This window comes from Aethina tumida, chromosome 1 (genome assembly GCF_024364675.1).
Source record: "Aethina tumida isolate Nest 87 chromosome 1, icAetTumi1.1, whole genome shotgun sequence".
In the NCBI taxonomy this organism is placed as follows: Eukaryota; Metazoa; Arthropoda; class Insecta; order Coleoptera; family Nitidulidae; genus Aethina; species Aethina tumida.
This window is the reverse complement of record NC_065435.1, coordinates 64,954,816-64,981,501: the sequence shown is the minus strand read 5'-3', so window position 1 is coordinate 64,981,501 and position 26,686 is coordinate 64,954,816. Positions and strand designations below refer to the sequence as shown.

Below are 26,686 nucleotides of genomic sequence, written 5' to 3'. Positions count from 1 at the left end.
TTAGTCATTTTTAGAGAAGCTGAAGTCAATGCTGAACATGAAATAAATAAATGATTTTTCTATTATTATTAATATTATTAATAATATAAAATATTCTTGATGAAATTTTGTTTAATCATTTTTAGAGAAGCTGAAGTCAATGCTGAATATGAAATAAATAATTGATTTTTCTGGTTTTTTTAGTATAAAAAGACCTTTCGTGTCATATAAAAACTATATTTAGAACATACATAGAATTTTTTATTGTTTATCTTTTGAACTAATATTCAGTAAACAATCTTATTAAAACTTATTTGTAAATAAAAAGGGATATTTCTATTTTAAATGGGCAACACCATATCGAAATTTTCTATCGCATAAAATGTAATTTCACATCATCCGATTAATTTTCTAAAAATAAATGTTAATAAATATATTATTATATTAAAATATGTACATTATTTTCTCATAGAATTTGTTGAACATCTAAAAATTACCATTTTCACTAATTAAATATGTATGTATGTATATTGTTACAACGTACTCTAATTTATTTAACATATTATAAATTTAATATCAAATTCGACAACATTTTCGTTTGACAGAGGGTTGAAATTTATATAGCATACCCCCATATCGACATCTGTGGGCGATAAAACTCACTACGATTCAGGTAGACAATTTTTGGATGTTAACAAGAGGTAACATTCGCTTATACAATAATAAAACTCGGTTTGTTAATGTTCTAATACCATAAATACCTTTATAATCGTAAGCATGAATGGGATTACATACTATATCGGGAAATATAAAAAACTATTCAATAAAAACTTGTATAAGACGATTTTCCGATTTAAAACCTTATTTATAGCGAAATACATTCACCGGTTCCGACAAATACACAATGGAAGATATTAAAGAACCGAACAGAATGAGATAAGTTTTGATTTATTAAGAATGCATGACTCAAAAAGTCCTTCCATGTTAGTTCAATATTTATTTATTATGTGTAATCATCGTACCACGTAAAAGTCACACAGATAACTAAGTAATTATTCACCGAGATTTTATTTAGTAACAATCAACATATTCAACACCAAATACGTATTCCTATATATTTTAATGCAACACCATTTCATTTCACCGCAGGTCATCGGATTCGGCATCGGTCCGACGTATCAACCCCATTATAATTGAGATGACCGCAAAAAGCTCCACAAAACTTCAAAATTGGTTACCTGGTGCACGACCAACTGTAAATTACAAAATAATAACATTATTAGCCCCCCTCCCACATGGAAAAAAGCAGAAGTACAGATTCTATTGGTCGTGCCCGATAGTGGGGCACGTCGCAGCTGGCAATACTCAGGCGGTGCGAGAGACGATCGTTGCGTTATAGTCGTCAGTAGGACCAAGTCTGTCGATGTTGTAGCATCGTGTGCAGCCCAACCAAAACCGAAGCACTACAAACAGTCGCGAGTTTCTCTCGGTGTTCACGCAAATTTTCCCGTCAGTCACTTTTTCTTCTTCAGTTTTTTCGCGTGCCCCATTTTTTTTTTATTGGATTTAATTTTTTGTGTTATGTGCAATTGTGGATTTTCTTGTGGTTGTTGTGCGGTTCCAGTTCAAACGTTCATGGAATTTTATGAAGGTGCGTTGCTTTCGTCGCCAGATCGGAAGAAGTTCTTCCAATTTGACGCGTCGACCAGAATCTCATCAATTTAATGTGGTCATTGAAATTGCGATTCGATGATCCTTGTTTCCAATAAGTTTTAACATCATTTAACGTCATCTTTCTGTTGATGCAGTTGTCGGACGCAGACGTACCGTGCATCGGTACCGCTCCACTTTATTATCAATTGAATACAGTAATCTCCAATAAAGTGGAAGAACAAATACTGGAGGCAAACTGTTGTAATAAAACAAATTGACTTATGATAGCAAAGACAAACAAACAACGGAAAGCTGACGGCGAAGGTTTGACTTATTTATACCTGGATCTTAGGGTCTTAGAAAATTTTTTTATTGGAAATAATGATATCAATATGTGACATAATGGTTATTGATTTCCCAGTGAATCAAAATAAGTCATTAACTGAGCCCTTACCCCATTACCTGTTTCTACCTGCCCCGGAATAATGATGTAATTTGCGAATTAGATTGTAGACAGAAAACAATATGTGCGAGATGTAAATTCATGCAAAATCGACACGGTTTGACGAAGAATTGATTAAGAAACACGTTTTCGGAATGTAATCTGGTCTATTAGCGTTTTCGTGCGGATATCTTAATTAGGTGAGCGGAATATCAGGCGTCCAATCGAATAAATATCCGCGGACCCGATGTGCATGCACAAACTTGCGGCGAAAATTCTGGTTTCGGACAATTTTAAAATGTAAACGGGCCCAGTACAAACGCGTATTTGTGGATCAGAGCCCTGATCGAAAAAAGCCATTGTGCATTTTAATCGAATTTGTCGTTCCGCTTTAAATCAACATAATTAAATCTACCGCAAAATATAATTTAATTTTGTTTTTAGTATTTAATTATATGTCGCCGCGGCGGTGCTGCGCAAATGATTCAATCAACGTGTGCGGTTTTATTTCCGTATATATATATATTGAAATGCTGCTGACCAATATATGTATATATTGGACCCGAAATAATTATAACTTGTTCGATTATTTCCTTGACACAATCCATTCGGGATGTACACGGACCGTACAACGGAAAACAAATTGCGTTTCGAACCATATTTAGAAAGGCGGATACTTATGAAAAGGGAATTTGTAAAGTAAAAGTGACAGTTACACACTGCACAGATGTAAAACTACATTGTGATTTGAGACCAGGACCTTTTTGGTGAGAAGGCGATGGTTCGAAAAAATCGTGTAACAGCACAAGATAAATTGCCCCGCGTCGTAAATAGAACTTCAAGAAGACATTATCATAAAATAAATAATAGGACATGGGTGTCCGGGCCAAAAGTTTATTGTGAATGACAAATTGTCACGGCAACCGAACGAAAAACTAAAACTTGTGAACTATTAAATTTGATGTTAACGCTATTAAATGTGTCTTGTATAAATGATCGCTTGTCACAAGACCCTTTGAGAACGTAACATGTTCATCCTGTGCACCTCTTTACGTTTTCAAGTGTTTTCAACACTCGATTTTTAATTTTTTTTTTTGTTTTTGTTGGGGTTTTTCAGTAGTCGCGTGAGGTCTATGGACAGGCCTGGAGACTACGGAGAAGATCCCCCACCAGGTCTAGACATGTGGGGCATGGAAACAGGACCGGACTGCGATTGTCCAGGACCTCCTCCCGAATTCATGCTGCCGCCTCCGCCGAGGCCGCCTATCCTCCAGCCTGCCGATCCCATGCTATGCACCGAGGATCCGTTACCCATGGAAACGTGCGACGCTTTGCCGGTAAGTTTTTCACATTTTTTCCCTTCTTATTTATATTATTATTATTATTTTCTTACCTTGTGATCCGTCACGCCTCGGTGGATTTAAGAAACGACATGCGATACCTGTGTACAAGCAGAAGTAATTCGGGTATGCTCTGCGGGGGATGTCGTTCGTTCCATTCTTGGAATTGTAGAAAAGGAAGTGAACGGTTCGAGTTATTTCCAAAATTGTTTTATTTAACATATTAACATGGAATTTCCTGTGTGCCAGCGGTAACTGTATTTTTACCTTGGTCAACAAGCTATCATACGATGATTTGGACAATATTATTCGTCTCCCGTTTATTTTATTGCCCAATATCTGTACGGTTAACATCACCCATTACTGTACGTGTGAAGGTTGAATAATTTTATGCTCACCTACGTCGGTCATTAAAGAAATCACGGGCCTTTGTTTACAAACGCAGGTAATGCTACTGTAATGACCATATCAGCTAACTGAAATTGCCCGTTTGACTATCTCCGTACCTTCTTTTTGCTTACAAAAATTGAGAATGAAAAAAATAGTAAGAATAGTAATATTAATATTACGAATTTATTCCTTAAACTATGGAATAAAATGCCAAAAATATCAAACAGTTATTTTACACATGACTTCTCAATTAGTTCAATTCCTAGTGCCAACAACAGACGTGAGTTACCTTATGGTCACCATGGCACCCCTCACTTGTACATAATATATACAGTGAACATGTAAGAAGTCTCCCCCTGATCAATTTTGAATGGAACAACGTATCGACCTCGAATAAAAACGTTGTAAAACTAAATTTGGAATAAAGTTAATCTGTACAAAATTGCCCACTATCAAATATTTTTTAATAAAAAAGGAAACACTCCAACACCTCATGTTTTATGTTATTTTCTATTTAATGCTATTTTGTTGACTAAAATTGAGTGAGTAGTTCCAAAGTCTCTTACGATTAAAATAAATTTACTTTAATAAAATAATTTATTAATTAGTCAAAAATGTTCTTATTACAACTCTTTATAATAAAATAGTCTGTTCTGATATTCAGCTTTCACATTTCTAAACATTATTAATATCAATATCTCATTTTTTAGATATACAAACGAACTTCGATAATTCGAATTTTTGATAACTCGAAGCAAATTGGTTGGCAATGGCCAAGGGTGAAAATGATGTATAATTTTTACTGGATAACTCGAACTAAATATTTGGCAAACTTTTGTCGAATTTCTCCTGTCTATATATGAATTCCAATTTCTACACAATCCCATCGATATGTATTGGCAAATGAAGGGTTTTTAAAAGCGAAATTCACATACGTCACGTTCGGACAATCGATTAAATATTTTAAATAGGCCGACCGATATGTAATTCGGCGAGAAGAACCAAGATTGATTAATCGCGATAAAAACGAAACCCTCTTCATCGGTTTTTTACTCAATTCCGCTATGAATACATAGTGATCCGACAATGTGACAATATACCCTATGAAATGATGTTAATTTAGATTGTATGAGATTTTTGTAATTAACGGCGAAGTTTGCCTTCATAATTTGTCACCAGTGCACAATGACCGAATTTGCATGCATTGAACCTTAAATAACATTGAATATTAAACATGGACTCCAATTATTGTCCCCATTGCAAAGGTATTCATTAATTTCAATACGTGAATAAATTGCAGTGTTTTCCCACACGGTTAAAATTTGCAGTGTTTTATGCGGCATTAACATAATTATTAATGATTTTGTTTTATGTGGGCATAAAACTGCTGTGTGCGGTTCGTACTTTGTCTTTTGTTGTTGTTACGGCGGAAAAAAAGACCACTAAAAATTTTGTTTGTAAACGTTTAAGTGTAATATTCATTATCAGTTTTTACCAAGAATAATGGGGGAAGTGTTGTATAATTAATGTTCCAAAGACCTTTTAGTTCGGTTTTATTTATGACCTGCCCATAAGTAGCTGTCATTTAGGAACACATTAAAGTGTATCTGTTCTATATCACGACGGGGTGGGATTGCAAACATCCACGAATTGTATACAAAACCAGTATGCCGGATTATGGGAAATCATATCTCGCACACTTGAGCACAGAACATGGGTGGTTTCTCTTACACTTACACGTCAAGTAAAATTGTCGTCGTATTCATGTGATTTTTACCTCCGGACGGATGTAACTAACGTATAAACGGGCGGAAAAAGTGAAGAATTAAACTGTTTTTAAACGACCGCTTGTTTATGCCCTCTACTCGCTCGCAGTTTTTAGGACATAACAAGTAAATAAATCTTTTAGCAGAACATGAACACGTGGTAAATCGGTTTTCGTAAATATTTTTCAGCCTGTGCCGTACACGTTTTACTAAATCTTGTAAAGCTACACAGACCGGATCGTATTTCAGCGTTTTTGTACTGAAACCTCCAGGTTTTATAAATGGCGCAATGCAGTGTGTATAAATATCTGTTGCTATCGGACGTAGAGCGTTTTACATATGAATAACGAAATTTTCTGTTCCATCCCCCTTTTTTTCCCTGTATGATACCTAGCGTCGTTCCGCCGCACCTCTATTGTGTGAACCGCAGCTGAATGTGTAATGAAAATAGAAGAGTTTATTAAAAAATACGCGTGTTGTTTCAACAAGTTATGCGATAATAAATGTGGGTATAAATGACGCTGAATTTTTATAGCTTTTGATGGAAATGGGCTTCACATTTGTCATGTTGAATTAATCTGCTAAACCTATAGTGTCTGGGAAGCTCAAATGTCTTCGAATCATCTCGGCAATTAAAAATCCTTTGATCTGTGAAGTTTTAATGATTGTATGAACGTCTTGAGATCAAAGTCTTGGTAGCCATTTCTGTTTATAATAAAAGATTAAAATGGAAATATATTTTTTATTTATATACATATTCAGTAATTCAGTTTCCATCTGCTTCGTTTGTATATTAATAAAATGACTTTTAAAAGTAATAAAATAACATAAATTAAACAAATTTACTAAAATCTATATTTTCTGTAAACATTGTAAATGGTACTAATTGGCAACACAAACATAAAACGAATATATTAAATTACATAGCATAATTTATAAAACAAAAATCAACAAATAATGCATTATTTACGTTTCAAAAGGTTTTTGTAAAAGAACATGATAATGTTAAGCTTGTTTTATTATAATATTATAACACGAGATTCAATCATTGCTTTTTAACTTTAAATAATTCAATTTTAATAAATTAACAAATAATGTGTGTATATTCTGTATTTTTATAAGTTGAACTTCCTCCTGCCTCAAGTAAACTCCTCGAAGTTTTTCCTTGCCGGTGATACCTATTCCCTGTCGGCAAAAATTCAAAGACTAATTTTCAATTGACTAAAAGAAAATAATGTCGGAACTTCTACAATTTATTTTATGGTGTTCACAAGGTTACATATTAAATTCTATGTGGAAGTACATTTTACTAAGGATTTTTCCAATTAAATGTCTTAAAGACTTAGTACACTCGATAGTAATTTAATCCGTCAAATCAACAAGAAAACCATAGGCACAATGTTGATACGTGGTCGTAAATCTTGTCGAATTAATGGAAATTACGTCTGGATGATCCGAAATTTTGAAAAGTTTGCATGATCCGCCAAAGTGACTCTTAGTCGGCGTATTTAAAATTCTACGACGGTCCCGTATTAGCCCATAAAAGTTTCTATTTCACGCAGAATAGGTCGTTTTCAGTTATGACTCTATCCATACATCACCTAAATAATTAAAGCGGCGTTTGCATGTACCAGGTGATGATTTACGAAACGAACTAAAATGGCTCGTAATAAAATATTGCCAACGCGGCGGCAATAAAGTTACCGACGGCGCTACCGTTCGCTTCGACTCCACGTATTAAGTTCTCAAACCAGGTGACAGTTGCTCCGCAAACAGGGCCAAATCCAGCTTTTCCGTTCGTATTCCCACTAGTATAATGTGATAATTGCGTTTCAATTCTCTTTAAGGTATTTCCGGTCAGATGTTGAACTAAACGCATTATACATGTGAAGAGAAACAACACATCAGCTGAAATAGGTATCGATATTACATACTAAGGGACGATATCTATCGATGTTTTTCGTTTTTTTTTTATACGACAATTTCGATTGATTTAGTACTTTTCCACCCGACATTTTTGGTATCGATATAAGTACATTACAGGGGACGATACCTCTGTGACTAAGTCTGAATGGCCAGTACCGGATGGCCAAATAGTGGTGGTTGCAGGTCTTAATCTCAGAAACCACAAATTGAATAGGTATAGAAAAATATTATTAATAAAAGTGTTAGTTAGCAGTTTCTGAAATGTGACCAGCAACCTCCACTGTTTGGCCATCCAGTGCGGTGGTTCCAAATTCTATCTCACACTTCACTTGCAATTCACAATACGTATTAACAATTATAACAACAGCATAATTATTTAGTTGGATGTACTGGTACGTCAGCACCTTTGCAAATATACGTGCACCCTCATAATTTACCAACGTAGGCAAATGCCCACCTTGTCCACTGTTATATCAGAGTCTGTCTACGGATGTAGTAAATGTCATTATTATTCTATTTTAATACGCAATTCTGTTCATAACGACTCCAGACAGGACGTTTGTTTGAAATTCATGCGGAGTCCATGAATGTTTATCTCGATCTTATATATTCATTTGACAGAGGCGAAGGATTTATGCATCTAATATGAGATCTTTCATTAGGTAGTTTCTTTTATATTGTTCTTGTCACAAAATTGTATCGGTGGTTCCGCTTTTCGTATCGCACTTAAAACTAAACTAGTTCAACGTCATTACACAATTTTTAAAATGCCATTGAATAATCTCATGTCCCGTCATTTAGGTAGCTTCCTTATAACTTTTAATCGTCGGCGGCATTAAGTCATTGTCTCTGCTTGAAATTAACTCGTTCCCAAAAACAAAGCGACACTTCAACCAAGTAATTCATCACTGCCATGTTCTCACTCTCCAGTATTTTATTATGCGTAAAGTCCATCCCACTTTGAAATTTGATTTAAGATAAGTAGCAATTATTTTAAAATTCACAGGATGTGTCGCTCAAATTTAAGTGGACGGCTTCCTATTTTAAATAATCGTTTCTTCTTACCTTTTTTCTTGTCGAAATCTTACGGATAGTATGGCAACATTTTGGGGGATTTTGCGTAATTGGACGCCACATCGTTTACCTGATGTAAATAATCTCATGTTTCGTGGGTGCACATTTAAAATGTGTTTGTTTGGTTATTGTTATTGGGATTTCGGGGGACAAAAGTCTTTACCTCATGAGAATGTGTTACACAAATATTTACAGTAAACGTAAGTTTTATACAAAATGTGTTCCTTTGTTGTCGGAAAAGGAAATGTATAAGTTCGAAACAATCCAATAAAGTTCTTGTCCGAAACTTGGACAATGTCAGAACTTAATACTTTTGAGCAAATAGGCTATGGTATTGGGGACAACTTGAATTTAATATAAAGTATTCACGCCGTGTGATCGATAAAGGTAAATTATAAAAATCTCCGTCTAAAATAATATCCGAGTAAGTCACTTTCGGTTATTATATACAATGATTATATCTGCACCGAGACATTCTTGGGGGTGTAAACTTTTATATCTATTTTATGTTCTCCATCCAAAATTTAGTCAAGTTACAGCTTTCTTAAATGTATATAGGTAAATTAAGCGTTTTAGTGTCTTCACTCACTATACGAAATTAACTTTACCTCCTTCCACAAACAATTTTACTACCAATAAAACCGAATCTCTTTTCCTCGTGTCTGCGGTCCGATTTTATTAGTTTTTATACAAATTCTCTGAGCAAAAAAAAAGGGACGAAGAAAATAATTAAACAGTAGACCGACCTCCTAATGCAATTTCGTTTATCGGAGATCAAACGCTAAAAGGTTTATTTTAGATTGGAACGTTTTAAACAGATTTCCGATTTTTGTTTTCCGAAATTTCAACGGGACCGGCTGTTTTATTTTATAAACAGTTGCCCGCACTATTTTTACAAGAACATTTGTTATTAGCCACTGAACTGAACTCGGAACGATAATTAAGCTAGCAGTTCATTTTTTTTTTTGGAGGCATTTTACCCGAACTAATCGAATAAATTGAAACGTTCGGCGGAGTGATTCCGTGGAAATCGGGCGGCCATTGAAAATGGTCGACGTTCGAACGAGGCAAGTTTCAGGGAATCGTGCATGATTGACCAGGCCTTGAAATATCATCTTTCAGGCGAAGTCGATCGCCACGAGCGAGTTCTTTGTCTTAACTCATGATTTTGATCGCAATTTCGTAGACCGTTTTGGTTCAATGTCTAAACCGTAAACGTGGCCGTTGGTAATTTGAGACGTTTCTTCTTATTTTTTTTTTCTTTAATTTTATTTAGAAGTTCTGTGGTTTCAATTAGTGGCATGGGAACACTTTACAGTGTATGCAATTAAATTCTTTGTCCCGTTCCAAACTAGCTAATTAGAAATGTCGCTCGTACACTAACAGACGCAGCATCCACTGCTATTATAAACAACGTGCGTTGTACCTTTTTCTTAAAAAAGATTATTTTAAGGTTAACGCTCCCTTTAATGTCTTTAAAAAAAACTGCATTACACGGATTTAGAATGGTTGCGGGATTACGGGGATTAGAGGTACACGTAGTAAAAATACTTGAAATTTGAATTGTCCTCGGTTCATATTAAGAAACGTTTTCAAGCTGCTTAAAAATCTTAGTGGTTTATTGGTATTTTTGTTGCTTATGTCTTTCGTTGAGGACGATGATGTATTGGCAAAGTAATACAAGATTTTAATTGCCCCGTAAACATGTTCCCCCCATAAACAAATGTAACGATTAATGTGACTGTTTACTTTTTATTTATTTATAGCTAAAAAAGACGGTATATGTATAATTGTGGCCTCGTCTGGGCTGAAGAGAGAGAGGCGCGCACACCGCTCAGGCTCACAACGAAAATATCATTAATTTATGTTGTAGCTGCAAGCCAGAAATATAATTAAAGTACACTTTTGATGTTTCGAGCGCGCATAGACCCGAACGGACGGTGAAAAAAAAAAAGGTAACGTCTTTATAATTGAACCGTGTTATTCGAAAAAGAGTTGGCTAACGCTAACTCACAGCATGCCCGATCCCTCCGCCAACCAATCAGGACCGGATCCACGCAATGGATCACCGAATTTTATTACCGATACCATCCGGCCATATTACATCAATAATTCATTACCGACTCTTGTTTTTGTCAACAACTCCAAAAAAAAAAGGAAAAAAGCCAACTATAACACAAATTCGATTGTCATATTTTTTTATTGCCAATTTTTTAGTTGTAAATTGTGGGGGATTTTCTTAAAAGCTCCCATCAACAAAATTATATCAACGCCAACGAATTCGAATATGTTTGAATAGCGTGAAGTCGGGGCTGACGTCACAAATTCAATTCCAAGCGTCCCTTCTTTCGGCCATTGCTGCTCACTAACTGACGTTTATAAAAATTGTGACGTCAACATTAATGGCACTAATAAAGTTTTCGTAAGTTTCGAATGCATAAATAACCATTAAGTTTCCCCTTTTAACACTGTATTATATTGATTACGGATATTTATTGCAACAATCGAACGACATTTAAATCGAAAGTCTCATTTTGTCAGGTCAGGTGATCATTTTAACTCGGTTGTTTTTATTCTTCCACCTGTTCAACAATTTCGAGAATCCAAACGTCATATTTGTGATCATTAAGTTAGACTTAAATTTGAAATTTTAATTAAAAAAAAAAGTTTTCGGTGTGTGCACGATGACAAAGCAAGGCGGTTGCCGTAAAAAAAGAAAACCTACACCGACTTTTTGAATTCACCATGTCTAATTGGGCCACAAAATCAATTAAAGGGTGCCTACATTAGTCGCATATTTTATATGACGTAGATATGAATGATTATACGACGAAGCTGAAAGTGTGTTCCTCAATAATTTACATCGACAATTTTTTCCCCAAAATTGTTTGATTATAGTTTTTATTGGCCAATAAAAATTATGTCTTTGGACCATAAAAGCGTTTAAACCGACCCTGCTTTCCAGGGTTACCATCTATCTTCATGGTTATTAACATATTTTGTAAGCTCTTTATTATGAAATGCGTTTGTGCGTGCCTAACTTACGTCCGATTGGTGACCTGAGGCGGCCATATAAAGATATCAAAAGGATTACACAATATTATTTTATATCTTGGTCCCAATCCCGGTTGTAATGAATTAATACATTTGTTCAATTACTAATTAAATTGACCATATACTAATTTCATATAAAAGTGATTCATTTTTATGCATTTAGTCTTGGAACAAGGGCAACGACTAGAGTGGTAATAAGCGAGTCGACTATGTATGTGGGTGGTCTGTCTCTCATATTTATTAGACTGTAGACTACAATTTAAAGAATATATAATACAATACTCCTACATTAGACTTTTTCTGCTTCGAAGATACATGTCCCAATTATTTTTTATGTAACAAAGATGAAACTTGATGTTCTGATATGTAATCAATCAGCAAGTCAACAAGTTTTTTGATTTTCCTTGAGTTTTATTAAATTAAGAACAAAAACATTTCAAATGTTCACATGATCAAATAAATTCAGGGCCAGTTTTATTAACAATATTTCTGTTTATACCAATTCAGTAAAAAAAAGCACAAAACGATTTGGCCACCCGGTACGTGCTGCGTTAAAACAATACAAAACTACGAAACGTACAAAAGAAACCGAAAACGCTTAATATTTATGTTTATTGCGACGGATGTTTAGAGACTTTGAACTTGCCTGTAACCGCCACAAATTACATCTGTTTCTTTCGAAAGAATTAACTTTTGTTAATTGTTGATTAATGTGTAATAGCACCACTTTGTGATCTGGTGTCGTGGGATTAAAGCTTAAACTTTTGTTTCGGTTTTATTATCGTACTCCAAATTAAAATTGTTTTCTGCTTTTAATAAAATTCAGTTTTTTAAGTGTTTCAGTAAAATATTTACTACCATTTTTTATTATGCGGGGCTTAAAAGTGGATGTATAAAATGTATTTTATAGAAGTGAATAAATATAAATTATAACATTGTCCGAGGAAAAGTATATATAGTGAGATTGTAAAAAGTCCTCTCGAATGAAAGATCATGTAATGAATGTTATGAATCCTAAATAAATTTTACCAAAACGTTGACATGGGCTAAAATGCCTAATGGTATATGGGCATTATCAATTAATATAATAATAATAATAATTTTAATGAAAATGGTGGTCTCGTGATACTCATTTGAAAGTCACCATCCAATTATATTTTGGTGGATAAAATGTAGTGAATAGTTACAGAGTTATTAGTGATTCATTTAACGTGTTAGATACTTTTCAATTTTATTATTAAAAATATTCAATATTCTTACAAACCAAATAGAAGATAGTTTTCTTCTGAATGGTTGGTATTGCTTATAATAGTTTATCAAGGGGAAAAACCGCTAATTTATTTTAATTGGTATTAATATATTAGGCGATTTAAATGTAATGTATTTGTATAAAAATGGAATAAATAGTTCAAAATCTGTATATGTATCGTCAATAAGCTCGATGCACCGTGGTGCACCGTGGTGCACCGTTTCCCCTGTGATAAATATAATACCCCCGCCATCTACTGTCGACAGCCTCAATTATCAAATGCCCGAGTCGGACCCGGTCAGGCCTCGATGTGTGTGTGCATCATCGGATAGTGAGAAAATTAGACGGTATCGAATTAAAGTTCGATGATTTGGGGATAATGGAATTGTGATGCTTCTTTTACCCCTTAAATTGTCAATGTTCACTTAGCACTGACAGCGCACAAGGCCATTTTCATAACTCGTAATTGCTAGGTGTCATATAACGTGTGACTCACATATGCGACCGTCGATAGATGCAGCGTGGCAAGTCTGGAATCCATGGTGAATTTTCCGCAGAAGAACGTAGCGATACCATAAATAAAATTAAATCGTGTATCGCCAGACATAATGGAGCGTAGATTATTAAGTTTTGAAATAAACGAACCTTAATATAATTTATTCGGCGTAAAAAATGTACGACAAAAAAAAAAAAAACACGAGTGGAGAGATGCAGCTCATTACTTTTTTTTGCCCTTTTATTTCTAACACGTGTGCTAATTAACTTAACTAAATTTGTTATAGTGTGTTTGACGGGTCGAAATAAATTGTGGCGGTGATCGACCAAAAATTAACCAATTAATATACCGTTAAATATAATTTTCGGCGTGGATTTAGGTTTAGCCGTACAAGATGCCAAATTCGAAATCTATTTATATACTCTTTGTCAGAACCCAACCACATTTACATGAACTCGAATTTAATTTGTTCGTCCCTTGTGATATAGTCAAAACAACCGACTCCAAACCTATTTGTGTAGTTATTTATCGGCGATAACTTTCTAAATGGCCAAATAAAATTAGTTTATGTTAATAATAAATCAAATGAAGAATTTCCGTTTCGAGCCACCTCCTCTTACGTTCACTAAATTTTATGCAACAGTTTTGAAATTTAAATGTTGTTTCGGTGAAACTGCGATTTTAATTGTGCAACAGTTCGGTAAAACTTTCCAGATATTTTAATTTGAAACGATCTTGTGTACACGTTACAGGTACGGTGATCGTTGGTTTATTGTTGAAACACATCGTCAGATGCAGGAACGAAATAAATCGATTATTTGACTTACACGAGAGCTTTCCTGCGGCAATAGCGCATAAACTCGGAGTCCAATAAATGCTTGTTTTCATCGCATTATGAATTACATCTATTCCGAGTGTATTTTCATTCTTGTCGTAAGGTAAACTTCAAACTGGGTTAACAGGTATCCTACAGTAAGATTTAATCAAGCATTTTTTTTTACTTTTGATTATGATACTACATTTTTTTGTTTTGATATTAAACTCATGTTATTGTTCTTTTGTTTCAGTTCATAGACGCCGGCTACAGGAGTAGTCAGTCCATTCAGACTTCAGCTGTGATATTTCTATGTACTCTTCTAGTTATTATTATCTGCATCATCGCAGTCATATTTTGGAAGTAAGTATATTTTTAATATGCAATTTTCCACCACATATTTAAGTGTAGCTGTAAATTCGGAGCTTCAAACTAAGACGATTCATGAAAGAGTTCAAATCCTTGACACGATATTTGAATTATTTATTTATTACCTTATAACGAATCGATAAAACTAGTCTAAGTAAATATAATTTACTACTATACATAGCGTCTATTTAAAGAATATTATACATTATAATTTCTTTTCTAAATAATATCTCTAAAGCACTTTATAATTTATGTAGCATATTTAATATAATAAGGCACAAGCAATGGCAATTAAAAAAAAAAACTAAAATTCTATTTAGTTTATATACAGCGTGACCCATTTACAAGCGACAACCTCATAAAATTTGCACAAGAATATTTTTTCACGTTTTCACGTTCTTCATAGAATTATGTATATGCATTTAAGAGGGTGCTTAATCCAATGGTACAGATAGATTTGATATAAAAAATTTGCTAGTATGATGTCTGTCAATGTTCATATCTAAAAAAAATACCCAATATTGATTGATTTTGTGGCAAAAATGGTACTTTATCTATAAGTATATATATTCTACCATTTTAACGTAAATGACTTCCAAAAGTAATAAAATATAAATTACATTAATTTACCAAAAATCATTATTTTCTATATACATTACAAACGGTATTAATTGGCAACACAAAAATAAAACGAATATATTAAAATAAAAATAAATTGCACAAAAGGCAAATTTATAAATTACACAGTACAATTCAAAAAACAAAAATTAACAAATAATGCATTTACCTTTATTTACGTTCAAAGGGTTTTTGTAAATGAGAAATACCAATACATCGAATGTTAAACACATTTTATAAAAATATTATAAAATGATATTCAATCATATAGTTTAAATAACATTAAAATATTTAAAACTTCAAATTAATTAAAAATTGGATAGTAAATAAAGGAAATATTTGTATTCGTTTAATATGTTTAGTAAAAAATAAACAAATAATAAAATTATAATTATTTATGTATATTATGTAATAATTTATTGTATTATGTATATATTGACTAGCAAACATCTATATTATTCAATTTGTTAATCAATTATGCATTACAAATTTAAAATTCAGATTAAGAAACTTAAATGAAAAGTAATATACTTAATAGTGATTTAATCATGTAAAAAACAAACCGATACGTCGGCGTAAATTTTGCGATGGTAGATGGAAAGGCCGATGGCGAAATCTGTCTAATCCTAATTCTGCACTTTTGCTTCTTATACAAAAATATCCACAAAATTGTGTCAATTTTTTCAACTATAAATTATGAACTAGAAACAAATACTTTTAGTGCTTGCAACTTTAAAGAGGTGTTTAATTCAACCCAACGAATCATCTTAATTCGACGCCCTGAGAGAGCCGGGTTAATTTGAGGGTTATGTGTATTTTTAATGGCAAACTGCACGATTGTGACTGCGATTGGGTGGTGTTTGGAACTGAATTTTATACAAGATCAGACTAATTTTAATGCTGCCGTTTCGACTGCACCCATTGTTCTCCGTGGCATTCCGCCGGATTAAAAAATCCCCGGGACCAGATTTATTTTCAACCCGTTGCATCGTTTCCCACGAGTATTTCACCCTCCCTATTGAATTGTTTTCCGGGCCAAAAACCCGATGTCGACGTCTTAAAATCGCGAACTTAACCCCAGCGCGACTTCTTCAACCACCGAAAATATTCACGATAACTTTTTGTGTTTGCGACTCTACCGCGCCACTATCGTATTCGAGTGTACCGTATTAATAACCACTACTTTCACCCACCATGTTCGAACGTCGTACCGCCCACCAATTATCAAATTCCACTACAACGACGGACATCACCGACCAATCCTGGTTGTTTTTAACCACCGTCGAACGATCCAGTAAACCCGCTTCCGACATTGTTTCCGGCTATTGTTAGTCCGTCATTAAAAAATCGGTAAGCTCATTGTTATTCGCCCGGCCGGTCATTCAGAAATTCGATATTAGTCCGTGGGACTGTGTCGCCCACCGCCATAAATTCATTAAGCAAGTACGAAAATTTACGTCGGATGACGGACGCATCTGGAACTGTTTAATTCCCGTGGAAGAAGTAATTTTTTCTCAACCTGTCATCCGGGCGGCTCAATTATAAATTCAAATGTGGCCATAATTTATATTTAGTTTGTCTAGATTATCATTCTATTAAAAGTTGGGCTGCTTCATAATTGCATTCGGAATGTGTTCCTGCAAACGAGAAAAAAAAAAACAAAGATAAATATGACAAGTTGGGCATAATACTGTCATTGGATTTATTATGTCCCCGGGAGAGATTTACAGCTCGGGAATTACGGGGATTATTGCACTGAAAGGTCCTCAAGCTTTTTAATTTGGCCACCACGTTTTTCGGGCTCCGTAATTACGATGAATTATGATACTTCGCCTACTGAAATTGCTCATTTAAAACTTTTAATATTGGGTAGTAGTTATTGAAACTGTCCGAGTATAAATATGTAAATTGTCCATATTGGAGGAATAAACAATTGTTGAACACAAATGCATTAGTACACAAGGAAAACTTCGGTAGTTTTTTCACTAAACGGCGTAACGTTCTGAGTGGCACAATATGTCTAACCTTGTGGAAATCATTCTCGAACGGCGCCGGTGATTTTCCTCAACAAAATTATATTGAATTTTTCCCTAATATTTACACTACATTGCCCGTACTTCTGTGTCCTGCTAACTGATTTTTGCTGTTCATTTAACAGTTATTACCATCATTTTGTACTACGACGCACATATTAGTGCACCATTAAATTCTCGATTATTTTGTTATATTGTTTATTTCATTTGGGGGAAATACTTCAGACAACTATCCTATGGTGGTGTTGTAAGGGCAAAACTTTCTCAACTCTTGTGCCACCCTCCTAAGTAGTTTTATCTGGATATGTCGGCATTTTGAGTTATATGCTGACTACTAATTATCAAGTGACATTAACCATCTTGCTCAAGCAGAAACCCGTTATAAATCACTAAAGCTTAAAAATATTTTATCTAAATTGCTAATGCCAGTTTATAAGATGATACACCAAGTAACTCCAAGGTGGACAATGAAATTCTTTAAAACACATCTTGTCTGCCAGTTATCTAACAAAAAGCTTGGAATTGAAGACATTAAAAACGCTATTTTTATATACCACGATTATAATTAGGCAGGCTGATGTCGATCTATTTATTGCTGCTTGGAATGTTAAATGGTAGACTTCTTCGAAAGATTTTTTCCTTGTATTTGATGGTCCCTTAAACATTTTTTTAAGTATTCGAAGGTGGAAAAAAACAACGTGACACACAAATTCTTATCAAACGTTCCAAGGACCCACTTAAATACCGGCTACCTCTACTTAACGTTCTGACAAAAACCATAAACGTAAAGTCTACGTTTTATCTTTAGATAATGCCGCCAAAGACCACCTTATTGTCACCGCAGACAGGCCTTTATCGGGAGAAATTGTCAAAATTGGAACACTTACGCTAAATAGCTTCTAATATATTACCACAGTCCCGATAAGACCATTCAAGGACGCCATAAAGTCTCATTGGAATAGCAGGAAGAATTAAATTGTTATTACTCCATTCCGGATCGTTATTTTGCGCCACCTCAAAATTGAAATCGTTTCAACGTGCGTTGAATTGTCGTCGAAACTTTATCAGCAAACTACAGATGGATGTGACAAACAAAACACGCTCCACTTTGGGATTAATAATTAGAAATTACCATAGTTACTGTCCGAGACGTGTAATTACACGTGTAATTACACTTAGAATAATTAACAAGGGAACACTTGCCAGCTTCTTAAGACGTGGCTGAAGAGAGGGATACTTGCTCATTTTATTAACTCATGCAAGTATAAAATTCGACTTGGCTATTGAAGTTTCATTCGTTTCGGGTTTCATTATTTCTTTTTATAACCACATTGCGAAAGGAAATTATGTGGCAAACGTTTCCATAATCTTTAACAAAATACTTTCGTGTTTGGCTAATCTCCCAATTTGTATGTGGCGTTTGTGGGCTGACCTGGGACAGGTAAAGAAAAGAGCGATTAGGTCCCTAAAAGCAGGCAAATTAATTAATCAGAGACGCGACTCATTATCGCAAAGTATCCATTACGAGGTCCAGGAAGTCATTAGCCCGGGAAGAGGCTTAATGGGGGTCTTTCGGGTAACTTACGGCTCACGTTAAGATATAGTCCAATAATGATCCTAAAAAAACATTGGGGCCCTCTGGATAGTAACGGGGACTATCGAATGATGGTAACCTTTGAATAATTAGTAAATTAATAAACTCAACTATCCAATGAATTCATTCGAATAATTTTATTATATTGATGACTTAAATTGAAGTAGCAGTGATTAATTAATTTAACATTGGTTAATTATTTAAATGAATTAATTAAACGGTTTATTTTTATACATACTATCGAATGGAAAGTACCTGTATTGATTGAATAAATTCATTCGATTAGTTTTATTTAATTCAATTCGCATTCACATTTCGAATAATTTAATAACGTTTATTCCATATTTTGACATTTGTTACAGAACTAAACTGTTTTTTCTTTAATTAACTAGGAACTAAATTAACTGGCTTGTTTAGGTAACATAAACCTGAGCGGAAAGTCTTCCTTCATTTGATATTCACAATTTTAAACCGACCGAAAAAATTTTAATTAAAATTCTACAACGTCAAGTTACCTCCCTGTAATAATTCATCTAAAAAATTAACGGCGACGTTTGCAAAAGGAAAATTTGATACTAATGTAAACATATTGAGTAATAAAAAAAGTGTAACTAAATACGAAGGAAGTGAGGAGTGCAGTGTCGGATATTCAACGGATGTAGATCAGATACGTGCAGCATCAGCGTGTCTGAAAACTGCGAGGTCGATATACTTGGAGCAGTAAAAATTTTAAAATTCTGCAAAAATATTGCCAAGCATCATAAAAAATACATACATTATAATCAAAAAATTATTCTACACGTCGGGAAAAATATCGATGTCGTATGTGTGCTGTACAAAAACTGTAAACAATAAAAATATGGTACTTTTAACAGCAAATATTTATTCAAAATAAATTAACCGTGCATTTTTTCCTTTCAGGAGGAAAGTACAAAACTTGCTGCCCTGTAAGAACACTCCCCAAAACAACTGTGATGGAGCCACGACAGCGGGAGTAATATACGAGGATCTCCACGACATTCCCAGAGCTACACCGCACCATATTTCACATTTACCCCATCACGCGCCCAGCGGACACATCGTAGCACCATCAATCGAGGTAAGTTCGAATTAAATTACATGTACACCGTTAAATTTATCCTTGCACAGTCTTCATTAAATATTTCGCCGCATTGTTCCGTGCTTCACAATAAAACTCGTGTTAAAAAAAAAAAAAAGAAAAAAGGGAAGGTACGTATAATCGGCAGTCGGGATTTTTCACACCGTGCCTTTGTCAGAGGTGTTTGTGCCTAGAACAAAAACCAGGACGTGTTCGCTCAAAACACGTTTAACATCGCACCCCAGATTGAAAATTCTTTGACAAGTGCGAAATTAAAAACACATCGCATATACAGATAATAATAATGCACGTTTTATTCGGTTCTTAATATTACGACTGCGACACAAAAAATAATAAAAAGAAAACCATAACCAATGAGAGCTGTACAAATTCTTAAACTAGGCGCAAGTATATATTTAATGTGTGTGTGTATTCGTTTGTGTGGCTTTCGGAATCATGCGTCAGCATGAACTTACATAAAAGGACCCGAATACAAAGTTCGTTTGAAAAACTCCACACTTCACTTCTATACGCTAATTCCGTTTAATGAGCGTCTCGAATTCGACGGTTCAATTAATAAAACTAACGAGTTCCCAACACCAGAAACTTCTCACATATCCAAAGATTAAGCCAACTTACTAACGACTCCTGCTTTACTGAAACACACAACAAAGCTTTATGCCGCTTGCTATGCTAAACTTTCTAATTACTTTAATAACTGTATTGTCTTCTACTTAAAGCTTCCGAAGTTCCACCAAGTCGATACAACGAAACTAAGTAGCCCGAGCGTCACTCTATAAGAAAACAGTTTCAGTTCTCGCAATAAAAATGCTCGTAGTTACATCAAACAAAGCTTTGAATTTTGTGGACATAATACTGTTAATTGGGACCCTCATGTACAGTCTCATTGTGTCTCCCTCTCCCAGTACAAATATTAGGCACAAGGATGGGAACGAGACAGTGCGTCGGGCTGTGGAAAAAACAAATATCAATCCTGCCCAAAACTATTATGTTACACTTTAATGGGCCCAAGGAAAATTGCAAAAATGGTGCCTCCTTTTTTCTGTTACATGCAACGCAGTAACATTTGTCTCAATTCTAACTTCTTCTTTTGTTACAGATGATCGATGTTAAAAATAACATCCATTACCCTAGTGGATACCCAATCTCCCAACATCCACCCGTATTCTTGTGCTCATCACCCGGTCCGGACCCGTACTGCTCGCAGGACCTCTACAATCCCGTATACGAAGAACTAAGCGATGCGGACAGCGAACTGGCGCGTGCCCCACACAGCGAAGACGAGTTCGCCGAAGACGAACTGAGCTTGGGCGGTGAAATGGACCGACGACGGTTGGACATACCGCCACCGCCGTACAGGCCAGACCCGCCCCGCCGCGACATACCCAGATTCAGGAGGCCGCACGAACCTTTGCCGCCGGTACCTGGAATGCAAACGAACAAAAGACACAGAAGTTTGGACAGGAGAAGACAAGAGTTCCACGAAGGTATGCTCTTGGACGCGCTCTTGCAGCTCTATCCCAGAGTGGGTAGCGTCGAACCGCCCCACAGGAGACAGATCCCGAGCATAACTCAGAGGATACAATGCATGTCGCAGACGCCCGGTCCATACGAGACGGTGCCGGTTCTGGGACATTTGGCTACATTCCGGCCGGTTCCGAAACCCTATTCGCAGGATTCCGCCTTCGGTTCGGATTCGGGTTACAGCAATCACACGAGCGGAACTCGTGGTTCTAACAGGGGCCGGCGGGACCACAGGAGATTGTCGCAGTTAAGTGCGGACTTGGCCCTGGCGTAAAATCGTGTGGACTGATGTAATATAATTTTCTAGTGACTTTTATCATTGAATCATGTGATAAAAATGTATCTGCCAGTAAACACCCCAATAGTATTTAGTAATATGTAAATTATGATGTACCAAAGTTCGTTGTGTACGATTATCTAACTGCGCACAATAGCCTAGCCTGTATAGGAAAAGCAACAGTATAACTTTCAACTTATGCGCACTTGGAATTATAATAGTTCTTCAAGCTTGACACGTGACATTCCATTTGATTTAGATTCTTTCGACTCGTCCATTATCAACGATATCGCACACAACTCTATTGTAGAAATTTGTACATACTTCTGTATATTTTAGGATGATTTTGGTGAACCAAAGCTAAATTTATATTCTATGCCTCTGTAATTATTGTACATTTATGTTTATAGTCCTATTTATTTTTGTACATATAATTTATTAATACTTACACTTTTCAAACACTGAATAACCTACAAACTAAATGTAATACATAATACATTACGACTGAATAACCAAAGTAACGTAGATTTTTCACTTGCTTAAAGAAGTTAACTATGTACATACTTAATAATCAACATAACATTGAAAACACTTGAGCTGTCTTAAAACCCAATCTTCAATTGTTTCTGAAAAGACAAATCAATACTTAATATCATCTTAGAGCTACTTACGCATTTAATGTTTCGAGGAACGGCCTCCGCACATTTTCCTTTTCAGTGATAAAGTGTGTGGGTGACAGTTTCCGTAGTAGATTTTTTCTATAAAACTGTTTTATTTTGTCTTTTTATGCCAACGAATAAAGTGAAACAGGGTTTTAATTTTAATTTCGCTTTTATTCAAGCGGTTTTAATAGGTTTATTCTTTCTTTGGAATTGTGTTTTTATAGATTGTATCAGTGTTTGCATTTGACTAGTCGATTTTAATGTAAGTTCAATTAAAAATAATGTTTAGTTTTTGACTTGCCGATTGTGATTTTTAATTGAATTATTTTTGTTATTGTTTTTATGAAGTGAATAGTGAAATATTAAGTTATACATAAAATCATTATTAATTTTAAACTGTGTTTTATTGTTGCACCTAACCTCCCTTCCATTTCAGTTTCACAAAAGAGTTCACTTACAAAAGAGTCTTAATCACATTAATTAATGGGTAAGTAAAATTATAAAATACAGTTGTCACATACATTACATATTAAAAAATTGTTTTTGATACTGATGTACTTAATTTTGTACATACCGTATTTAATAAAACAACATATTGAATATTTTCAATTTATTTTAGTTTTTTATCTGTTTGACAACATATTAATTAACCTAGTTTATCGAATATTGTTTATTTAATAAATAAAAATGTAAATATAAAAAACGTGCCAAGTTCTCATGTGGATACAAAAATATTTATAATTCACTATGCATCAACTGAAGTGGAGAGAATATAAAGGATATAAACTGCCAAAATAAAAATGTATTATTTTTTTAATTAGAAATAGGTACTATAAACAAAATGGTGTTATTTTATGTCGATACGTTGAATATTTTCGAAGATATAAATTTTTCAATTTACTACTACGCTTTGTACGACGTCATTGTTGCCCATCGTGCGATTTTATTACATTGCTTCCCGTGGTTGGTAAAGTTTAACAATTGATTATACTTACCAGTTTAATGTACTCAGTGACATAGAAAAGAGAACACAAAGATCGAGTTGTCCAATTTTAAGGGAAATGGTCACTGTGAGTTAATAACTTCACAAATATGTATGTAATTAAGCATTAGGTTTTTTATTTGTTTTATATTATTGAATAACTAAATCGACCTCGTAATAGATTTAGAACTGAAAAACGTGAAAATTTATCTCCCGAATGGTGTACGAGTGATTCAAAAAGAAAAATATTACAATACACTGAATGTGATGTTAAAATATTAGTTATAAATAAAACTTTTTTCCATTTTTACTGTGTTTAGTGACTATATTTCATGTGGGAAAAATATAAATTTTTCTGAGCGTAGTATCCGAGGATTAGGTTTCAAGCTTGTCCTGAACTGTGAAAAATGTCATCCAGTGTTAAATAAAAAATGTCAAGGACACTACTGATCCTGAACTCAATAGTTCATATAAGTACAAATATTTTAAACGCGTGGTTCTCAAAACAACTTTAATTTTTTTTGTTTTATGTTTAACCGTAACCGATTTTGACAATTTTGATTTTTATCGCTTACATCCAAAAAATGGCAAAAAAATGAAAAAAATTCAGTCGGGCGTAGTTTCAATTCAAAATAAAAAAAAGTTGGCTACATACAACGATATATCTATGCGAATTCAAATGCAACTGACTTTTTTAGATAAGCATTTTCATTAAAACAGCAAGCCTCACAACTATATAAATTTTTAATATTTTTCAGTAAAAATTTATACAAACTAAATTGAATATATGTTAGTCTTAATAAATAAAAAGAACCCGATCACGATATTCCTGAATTATCCAGATCAAAAAAAAAATCCGAAAATAGCTTACTTTTTCGGTCATCACAGTGGCTATTCCCCTTGAAAAAATTTGGTGTGTACATGTATGTGTATACATGTGTGTACTACTGTGTACATTTCAATATTTTTTTTATACATTTCAAGATGTGCAAATTTTAGTAATCATATTGAGTTTGATAGAGAGAATATAGAGAATTGTTGGAGAGAAGGTCAAAATTAACGTGCGAGAGGTTCAGGAGAACTTCGCTTCGGTAAGAAAGACCATAGGAAAAGTTAACCGTAAAATCCGGTGGTTTCTTAACGTTCTTTACACATTATAAAATAAACATGAAAGATTCGAGAGAGTACTTCGCGGGGAATGGAGAAATCCGCCATTTTTATAGAGAAGTCTGTACATTGAACAAGTGGAGTTATGGTTTGGGGTGCTATTGGTAGTCAATTACCTTTAATTTTCATTAGTGGTAAATTGCTCGGCCAGCGATACATCCGGGAAATTGTGGAACCCCATTTCCTGCCGCACCTTAGGACCCTTCAACATCCAGTTTTCCTACAGTATAATCCCCGGCCTCATATTACTATGGCTACTTTGGAGTGTTTCCAACATTCCAATTTGTTGAATGAAGGACGATATTGTCCACGTTATTAGATCAAGTAGATGAATGAATTACTAGTTTAAAAAAAAATACTGATCACTATAAACAATATTTTTTCTGATTTTTTAATTATATATTATTCTCTATTATCTCAAACTGTATTCTAAAAGTGAAAGGAATTTGTTCGACTTATCGAATGAAACAACCTAAAACTGCCGAAGTTAACCAGTATAAATTAAATTCTAAAATTTAATTAATTAATATTAAAGGTAGTGCATCCAAAGGTGGTATATATCATTTTTATAAAAATACCTCACTCAAGATATCTCTCCGAAACACCACTGAAGTGCCTTTATACTTCTTGAAATAAGTCAATACTGATTCATTGTTGGGCCATTACTGAGATTTCATTGGATCTTGCCACCAAACAGTTATTGCACTTTTAATGGGCCATTACATGTTTCATTGTTGGGCCATCATTGACTCACTATTTCACCTTTTACATAATTCCAGTATAACGTAACCGGACATGCTGATGTTGGACCAATAATTATTTGTTGGATGACAGTAAGTCTTCAAAAGGCTAGCATCTATATGTTTGTTGTGGTAATTGCACATGTATTATTCTTATATTGTCAATTAATATTTTTTATTTTAGTGAATCAAACATTAATTCGAAACATCAGCTAACAGTATTACAATAAAAGCTACATATAACACAGAAAATTAACAAAATTCAATAACTTAACACGTTAACAGGTATTTAACAATAATTTTCGTCGGAGTGACAAGTAATTTTTCTTGATATGTAATTAGAAACTGTAACAAAAAACCTACAAATAAACAAGACGGCAAAAATATAAAACTGAAGATAAAAAAAATTAGACCAACCTCCACTTTTTAAAACATATAAATATAATATTGACTTTATACAAAGGATTTAGACATAAGAAAATGGCGAATGCGCAGGTTTATTTAACTAGTGACGAACCAGTTCGAACAATCCAATGAAATCTAGTCGGTCCAAATTAACAACCATCGATGCGTAAGTCGATTGACTAATCTAGATGTTTCTCTATTACCTCGAGTCGACCGTTCGGGATTCGAATGACCGATGACCAATGAATGACACGTTCAAGTTGTGAACTTGGATTTTGTTGAATCCAATCGATTAAAATCTCCCGAACTCGATCACGGGTGGCGACTCGATTCGACTGCAAGAGAAAATCATGGGGAACAATCAAGATTTTAGAACAATCGAAATAATCGACATAATCGCATAATCGCATTTGCCAATCACTAAATATAACGGAATCACCCACAATAAATATCAGAAATAAATTATAATTTATCACTGAATCTTCTAAATTAGTATTACACTATTTTTAACCATTATACAATGAAAACATTAATAATAATTTTTAGAAAATAAATCTAATACTTATAATATCAACTTAGTTTGCAAAAAAGCTCTTAAAAATATTATGTAGACTTTTCTTTAGAAATGTTTCAGATTCTTAATATGCAACTAAACAAAAGTTAAGTTATTAAAATTTCTTTGTTAGAATGTTAAAATTTAGTTAAACAAGGAAGAAAGGAGAAATTTACTTCGTATGTTATTAAAAACAAATTAATTTGAATTGCTTCAATTCAGTTTTAAAATGTAAATGTAATAATCATTTTTTTAGGTCAGATAAATCATTCCCATCGCTAAAACAACAACTATTAAGAATAAGTGTAGTTACGGAGATGCTCTAGACTTTGATGATGGTAGTTATTTTTATGTACTTATCATTTTTATAAAATATATTTCCTGTATAAGAAAACCATCGGTACAATTAAGATTTTACAACAGTCGAAACAATCCACTAAAACATCTCTCATTTGCTAA

General features: G+C 34.0%; 1 protein-coding gene across 1 annotated transcript; it reads left to right on the top strand.

The window, feature by feature from the left end:
* Positions 1-1,384: 1,384 nt before the first annotated feature.
* Positions 1,385-22,770, top strand: LOC109609196 (uncharacterized). The gene is made up of 5 exons (XM_020025826.2): positions 1,385-1,630; positions 3,192-3,411; positions 14,437-14,546; positions 19,719-19,896; positions 21,017-22,770. The coding sequence occupies exons 2-5, from the start codon at positions 3,208-3,210 to the stop codon at positions 21,713-21,715; spliced, it is 1,191 nt and encodes a 396-aa protein (XP_019881385.2). The 5' UTR covers positions 1,385-1,630; positions 3,192-3,207; the 3' UTR covers positions 21,716-22,770.
* Positions 22,771-26,686: the final 3,916 nt, after the last annotated feature.

Coding starts and splice junctions, on each gene's coding strand:
- LOC109609196 (XM_020025826.2), top strand. CDS start 3,208: ATGGACAGGCCTGGAGACTACGGAGAAGATCCCCCACCAGGTCTAGAC. Junction 3,412..14,436: donor AAACGTGCGACGCTTTGCCG/GTAAGTTTTTCA, acceptor CTTTTGTTTCAG/TTCATAGACGCCGGCTACAG. Junction 19,897..21,016: donor TCGTAGCACCATCAATCGAG/GTAAGTTCGAAT, acceptor CTTTTGTTACAG/ATGATCGATGTTAAAAATAA.